General features: G+C 42.6%; 1 protein-coding gene and 1 non-coding gene across 2 annotated transcripts; both read left to right on the forward strand.

Annotated features, from left to right (window-relative positions):
• Positions 1-5,092: 5,092 nt before the first annotated feature.
• On the forward strand, positions 5,093-7,077 carry LOC124704565 (40S ribosomal protein S15-like). The gene is made up of 4 exons (XM_047236839.1): positions 5,093-5,171; positions 5,253-5,404; positions 5,494-5,551; positions 6,653-7,077. Exons 1-4 carry the CDS (start codon positions 5,169-5,171, stop codon positions 6,899-6,901), a joined length of 462 nt encoding a protein of 153 aa, XP_047092795.1. The 5' UTR covers positions 5,093-5,168; the 3' UTR covers positions 6,902-7,077.
• LOC124704983 lies at positions 6,376-6,461 on the forward strand. Its single transcript, XR_007003835.1, has one exon. It is a non-coding gene; the product is annotated as a small nucleolar RNA Z102/R77 (small nucleolar RNA).
• Positions 7,078-7,402: the final 325 nt, after the last annotated feature.

Here is a 7,402-nt window from a genome sequence, read left to right on the forward strand (position 1 = left end):
GTGCAGTGCAGCAGGTGCAGTGGCAGGTTAAGTTGATGGATTTCTTTGTTCCATTACCTTCCGGTAGCTTTGAGCAATGTCCGAAGTGTTAAGAATGATTGTGTCACCTCTGAACATGTGAATTTTGATTATGCACTAACCCTCTAATGAGTTTGTTTTGAGTTTGGTGTGGAGGAAGTTTTCAAGGATCAAGAGAGGAGTATGATACAATATGATCAAGGAGAGTGAAAGCTCTAAGCTTGGGGATGCCCCGGTGGTTCACCCCTGCATATTCTAAGAAGACTCAAGCGTCTAAGCTTGGGGATGCCCAAGGCATCCCCTTCTTCATCGACAACATTATCGGGTTCCTCCCCTGAAACTATATTTTTATTCCGTCACATCTTATGCACTTTGCTTGGAGCGTCGGTTTGTTTTTGTTTTTGTTTTGTTTGAATAAAATGGATCCTAGCATTCACTTTGTGGGAGAGAGACACGCTCCGCTGTAGCATATGGACAAGTATGTCCTTAGGCTCTACTCATAGTATTCATGGCGAAGTTTCTTCTTCGTTAAATTGTTATATGGTTGGAATTGGAAAATACTACATGTAGTAACTCTAAAATGTCTTGGATAATTTGATACTTGGCAATTGTTGTGCTCATGTTTAATCTCTTGCATCATATACTTTGCACCCATTAATGAAGAAACACTTAGAGCTTGCTAATTTGGTTTGCATATTTGGTTTCTCTAGAGTCTAGATAACATCTAGTATTGAGTTTTGAACAACAAGGAAGACGAGTGTAGAGTCTTGTAATGTTTACAATATGTCTTTTATGTGAGTTTTGCTGCACCGTTCATCCTTGTGTTTGTTTCAAATAACCTTGCTAGCCTAAACCTTGTATCGAGAGGGAATACTTCTCATGCATCCAAAATACTTGAGCCAACCACTATGCCATTTGTGTCCACCATACCTACCTACTACATGGTATTTATCCGCCATTCCAAAGTAAATTGCTTGAGTGCTACCTTTAAAATTCCATCATTCACCTTTGCAATATATAGCTCATGGGACAAATAGCTTAAAAACTATTGTGGTATTGAATATGTACTTATGCACTTTATCTCTTATTAAGTTGCTTGTTGTGCGATAACCATGCTTCGGGGACGCCATCAACTATTCTTTGTTGAATATCATGTGAGTTGCTATGCATGTCCGTCTTGTCCGAAGTAAGAGAGATCTACCACCTTAATGGTTGGAGCATGCATATTGTTAGAGAAGAACATTGGGCCGCTAACTAAAGCCATGATTCATGGTGGAAGTTTCAGTTTTGGACATATATCCTCAATCTCATATGAGAATAATAATTGTTGCCACATGCTTATGCATTAAAGAGGAGTCCATTATCTGTTGTCCATGTTGTCCCGGTATGGATGTCTAAGTTGAGAATAATCAAAAGCGAGAAATCCAAAATGCGAGCTTTCTCCTTAGACCTTTGTACAGGCGGCATGGAGGTACCCCATTGTGACACTTGGTTAAAACATGTGTATTGTGATGATCCGGTAGTCCAAGCTAATTAGGACAAGGTGCGGGCACTATTAGTATACTATGCATGAGGCTTGCAACTTGTAAGATATAATTTTCATAACTCATATGCTTTATTACTACCGTTGACAAAATTGTTTCATGTTTTCAAAATAAAAGCTCTAGCACAAATATAGCAATCAATGCTTTCCTCTTTGAAGGACCATTCTTTTTACTTTTATGTTGAGTCAGTTCACCTATCTCTCTCCACCTCAAGAAGCAAACACTTGTGTGAACTGTGCATTGATTCCTACATACTTGCATATTGCACTTGTTATATTACTCTATGTTGACAATTATCCATGAGATATACATGTTATAAGTTGAAAGCAACCGCTGAAACTTAATCTTCCTTTGTGTTGCTTCAATACCTTTACTTTGATTTATTGCTTTATGAGTTAACTCTTATGCAAGATTTATTGATGCTTGTCTTGAAGTACTATTCATGAAAAGTCTTTGCTTTATGATTCACTTGTTTACTCATGTCATTACCATTGTTTTGATCGCTGCATTCATTACATATGTTTACAAATAGTATGATCAAGGTTATGATGGCATGTCACTTCAGAAATTATCTTTGTTATCGTTTTACTCGCTCGGGACGAGCGTAACTAAGCTTGGGGATGCTGATACGTCTCCGACGTATCGATAATTTCTTATGTTCCATGCCATATTATTGATGATACCTACATGTTTTATGCACACTTTATGTCATATTCGTGCATTTTCTGGAACTAACCTATTAACAAGATGCCGAAGAGCCGCTTGATGTTTTCTCGCTGTTTTTGGTTTCGGAAATCCTAGTAACGAAATATTCTCGGAATTGGACGAAATCAAAACCCGGGGTCCTATTTTGCCACGAAGCTTCCAGAAGACCGAAGAGGAGTCGAAGTGGGGCCACGAGGGGCCGCCACCATAGGGCGGCGCGGCCCAGGCCTTGGCCGCGCCGACCTGTGGTGTGGGGTCCTCGTGTGGCCCCCCATGTTGCCCTTCCGCCTACTTAAAGCCTCCGTCGCGAAACCCCTGATACGAAAAAACGACGGTACGAGAAACCTTCCAGAGCCGCCGCCATCGCGAAGCCAAGATCTGGGGGACAGGAGTCTCTGTTCCGGCACGCCGCCGGGACGGGGAAGTGCCCCCGGAAGGCTTCTCCATCGACACCACCGCCATCTCCATCAACGCTGCTGTCTCCCATGAGGAGGGAGTAGTTCTCCATCGAGGCTCGGGGCTGTACCGGTAGCTATGTGGTTAATCTCTCTCCTATGTGCTTCAATACAATAATCTCATGAGCTGCCTTACATGATTGAGATTCATATGATGATGCTTGTAATCTAGATGTCATTATGCTAGTCAAGTGGGTTTTACTTATGTGATCTCCGGAGACTCCTTGTCCCACGTGTGTAAAGGTGACTAGTGTGTGCACCGTGTGGGTCTCTTAGGCTATATTTCACATAATACTTATTCACTGTTTTGAATGGCGTAGTGAAGTGCTTATTTATATCTCTTTATGATTGCAATGTGTTTTGTATCACAATTCATCTATGTGCTACTCTAGTGATGTTATTAAAGTAGTCTACTCCTCCTGCATGGTGTAAAGGTGACTAGTATGTGCACCGTGTGGTTCTTGTCGTAGGCTATGATCATGATCTCTTGTAGATTGTGAAGTTAACTATTACTGTGATGGTATTGATGTGATCTATTTGGTTATGTTGATCTTTCATGCACTCTAAGGTTATTTAAATATGAACATTGAATTGTGGAGCTTGTTAACTCCGGCATTGAGGGTTCGTGTAATCCTACGCAATGGTGTTCATCATCCAACAAGAGTGTAGAGTATGCATTTATCTATTCTGCTATGTGATCAATGTTGAGAGTGTCCACTAGTGAAAGTATGATCCCTAGGCCTTGTTCCTAAATACTGCTATCGCTGCTTGTTTCATCGTTTTACTTGCGTTACTATCGCTACCATATTACCACCATCAACTACACGCCGACAAGCTATTTTCCGGCGCCGTTACTACTCGCTCATATTCATTCATACCACCTGTATTTCACTATCTCTTCGCCGAACTAGTGCACCTATTAGGTGTGTTGGGGACACAAGAGACTTCTTGCTTTGTGGTTGCGGGGTTGCATGAGAGGGATATCTTTGACCTCTTCCTCCCTGAGTTCGATAAACCTTGGGTGATCCACTTAAGGGAAACTTGCTGCTGTTCTACAAACCTCTGCTCTTGGAGGCCCAACACTGTCTACAAAAATAGAAGCTCCCGTAGACATCAGTAGACATCATGCAGCTTGACAAATATCAAGTATGTATCGCTGGATTTCATGTTAGTTTCACCAAAAACACATCGGATTTCATGTTAGTTTCACCAAAAACACATCGATTTGATAACCGAGGGATGGATAATTTATTTTATCAAAAGTCTTAACTTAATGAGAGAAGAAATCAACCAAAAATCATGGTTATTCAGGCGCGCTGTACCTTGCGACATGCAGTACAACACGACATGTAACGACAATTTCATTTCCAAAACATTTCCCACGCCACCTCTCGGCCCTTCCCCTTGTCCTCCACACCATCGTCCGGTGTTCTCCTGGCGATGACACCCGCCAACTAATGGCATCGTGTCCCTAGACTAGCTGGCCGTGACAAGAACTAGAATGTGAGGAACCTCGACCGCGATGCTTTGCGGCTAGCAGATGTGTGCCTATGCGAGCTGCTTGATCCATGATCGTCCATGCTGCGCGTCTCAAACCACTCATAGTCATGCACATGCAATTGACTTGAACATGCCAAAGTTTGTTGACATTGTCCCATTCAACATCACGTTCGCGCACCAGATCTAGTTCTCGGTGTCTCGACCTTGTCCTCACGCGCCGTTCGTCCTTCTTTTCATATATTGTTTTAGTGTCTTTTCTAGAGTTTTAGCTGCGTCACTATCGCCATAGGATATATGAACGTTGTCCATGCCAATTGTCGCATATGACTATGGTGCAGGAAACGCAAAAACATTTTCTCGAAGTTATCCATCACAAGAGCAATGGTGCGATTACAAGCGGAAAGTTTAGACACGGCTTTGGCGAGATTGTTGAGCCATAGGGCCCTGGTTATATTTTTTCTTACTTTAGAGGTTTTTTTCCTGTGTTTGCAGGCCTAGTTACTCCATCATTTCGTTGTATCTGATATTTTCTGTAACCCCGAATTAGTTTTTAAATAAAACGACGTCTTGTTTTTTTTTTAGCTGATAAAACGACGTCTTGTTGGATGGGCTACATGGTGACGTAAATGGATGTAAATCCTGGCCCGCACTACTTAACTCTTTCTTTTGTCAAAACCCAAGCATATTTTAGAAAGAAACGGGCCTAACTGGCCTTTTAAGCCCACAGTGCACCGTTTCGTCCGAAGGCCTTGCTCAAATGTAAAACAGGGGCCGGGCCTCGGCCCGAGAAACTACCCTAGAACACCACGCATGCGCGCACCACTATATAGTCTCCCGGGAGCCCTCCCTCTCTAAACCCTAGCCGCCGCCGTCGTCGCTTCCTCTTCGTCCCGCAAGCAGCGCCGCCCGCCTCCGGCCCGAGCTCCAGCTCTCCCTCCCTTCGACCATGGTGAGCGCCTCTTCCGAAACCCTAGCCTCCCTATTCCAGAACCCCCTCCTCTCTTGTTGACTGGTTTCTCGTTTCCTCCAGGCGGATGCGGAGATTGATCCCGAGTTGGCGGCCGCCGGCCCGAAGAAGAGGACGTTCCGCAAGTTCAGCTACCGCGGCGTGGACCTCGACGCGCTCCTCGACATGTCCAGCGAGGACCTCGTCCAGCTCTTCCCTGCGCGCGCCCGCAGAAGGTACCTCCTCGAGCTTCGATCTACTGTGGTTGTCCCGTAACGGCCGTGCTTTGTCTGATCCGGTTCGCGTTTGTGTTTGGATTGGTTAGGTTCTCGAGGGGTCTGAAGAGGAAGCCGATGGCGCTCGTCAAGAAGCTGCGCAAGGCGGTGAGTGATTGTTCCTTTTGAGACGTTTGTTTGTAGCTGGATTGTGAACTATGTAGTTAAACTGCTTAGATTTGTAGATCTGATTGTACCCTGCTCCAACTCATATTCTTTCGCTGCCACGACTGAGTTATTAGTTGTTAAGTTCACCATCAAATGGTAGATTTGTTAATTAGCAACTGCTGTAGAACGTTGTATTATTGTTAATACGTTTCATAGCTAATTAGCTATATGGATCTACAGAACATGCTTAGGTTTTAAATTACCAATTGTGCGTCCAGTCTTGCTTGCGTTGGTACATTGTTAGTACGTTGGATTCACCATTTGCCCTGCTACTTGCTTGTTGCTGATTAAGTTTACCATCAAATGGTAGATTTGTTAATTAGTCAGTGCTGTACAGCTTTTATTGTTAGTATGTTTTATAGCTAATTAGCTATATTTATCTATAAAACATATTTTGGTTTTCTAGTACTGTGCGTCCAGCCTTTGGATACATGGATTGTAAGAACGATGGATTCACCATTTTGCCCTACTAACTGTAGTACTGTAGGACAACATGTAATTTCCTCCTGCTAATTTAGAATTTACCTTTGTGCTTCACCACATTAATATTTAATATACTATAGTTTAAAATATGATTGCAGTGAACAGTAGCCTGCATATATTGTACTCTTATAGTTTCTCTAGGTTCATTCGTGTATGAAGTATTTCTTGTCAATTGAGATGAGATATTTTTTGATGGCTTCTTCGTTTGCTTGTTTCTTGTTAGATCACTGCCTTTGTTCTAGTGTTTGTAGTTGTGCTTTTTTGTTTCGTATTAGATATGAGATTGAGATGATGATACAATATACCTATTGGGTTGATTGGCCTGCATGATGGCCTCAATTCTGTATTTAGCTCTATCTGATCCATCTCTTCTGATTGCTCATTAGCTTTGTCTCTTTTATAGTGTGAATGTGCTGAGTTAGTATTTGGTTACCTCTTACTGATTGTTTCGTTCAACTAACATCTGCAATCTCTAATTTTATTTTGTGCACTCGTGCTTCATCATGTATTCTCTACTTCTATATCAGTAGCTCACCTGTTGATGTCTTGTGTGAACAGAAAAGCAATGCCCCTGCTGGTGAGAAGCCTGAGCCTGTGAGGACCCACCTCCGCAACATGATCATCATGCCAGAGATGATAGGAAGCCTTGTTGGGATTTACAATGGGAAGATGTTCAACCAGGTTGAGATCAAGCCTGAGATGATTGGCCACTACCTGGCGGAGTTCTCCCTCTCCTACAAGCCAGTGAAGCACGGGAGGCCCGGTATTGGTGCCACCCACTCTTCAAGGTTCATTCCCCTCAAGTGAGAACTATCAGGAATGCCTTTCTTTGAGCTCGAGGATTCAGTGTTATTATCTCGTTTATGTAGTAACTCTTGGTTCTGAGTTTCTAAGTATACTGTCCGTCTAAGGAGCAGCAGTGTGTGAACCTTGAACTAATCTGTTCCAGATTTTGAAGTTACCCTAAGCTATGCTGAATTTTATCTGTGTCTCAGTTTATCTTTCCTTCATGGGATCTGTTCGTACGATTGTTACTCTTATGGGAAGCCCAAAATTTATGTTACATGGTCAGGATATTCCAAACTGCTCTTCTGGATTTGTGATATTTTATGCTGTCGCTATGAATCTGACCCTTTCTGAATTCCATGATGGTACAACTGTTTTTGTTTGGGTATCTATATGATCTAATCGATTGCATAAGAACTGTGATAGCAATAGAATTTCATTATCATGGGTTGATCACACCCACTTGATATTGCAGAAAAAATATTTTTGGCCATACAACAAACCCTCTGAAGTTTAATCTTT

The sequence above is a fragment of the Lolium rigidum genome, chromosome 3, assembly GCF_022539505.1.
Source record: "Lolium rigidum isolate FL_2022 chromosome 3, APGP_CSIRO_Lrig_0.1, whole genome shotgun sequence".
NCBI lineage: Eukaryota > Viridiplantae > Streptophyta > Magnoliopsida > Poales > Poaceae > Lolium > Lolium rigidum.

What these genes read in the sequence shown, in the direction of transcription:
- LOC124704565 (XM_047236839.1), top strand. An exon ending in CCTGCGCGCGCCCGCAGAAG is followed by an intron (nt 5,405 to 5,493) that starts GTACCTCCTCGA and finishes TGGATTGGTTAG; the next exon opens with GTTCTCGAGGGGTCTGAAGA. An exon ending in TCAAGAAGCTGCGCAAGGCG is followed by an intron (nt 5,552 to 6,652) that starts GTGAGTGATTGT and finishes TTGTGTGAACAG; the next exon opens with AAAAGCAATGCCCCTGCTGG.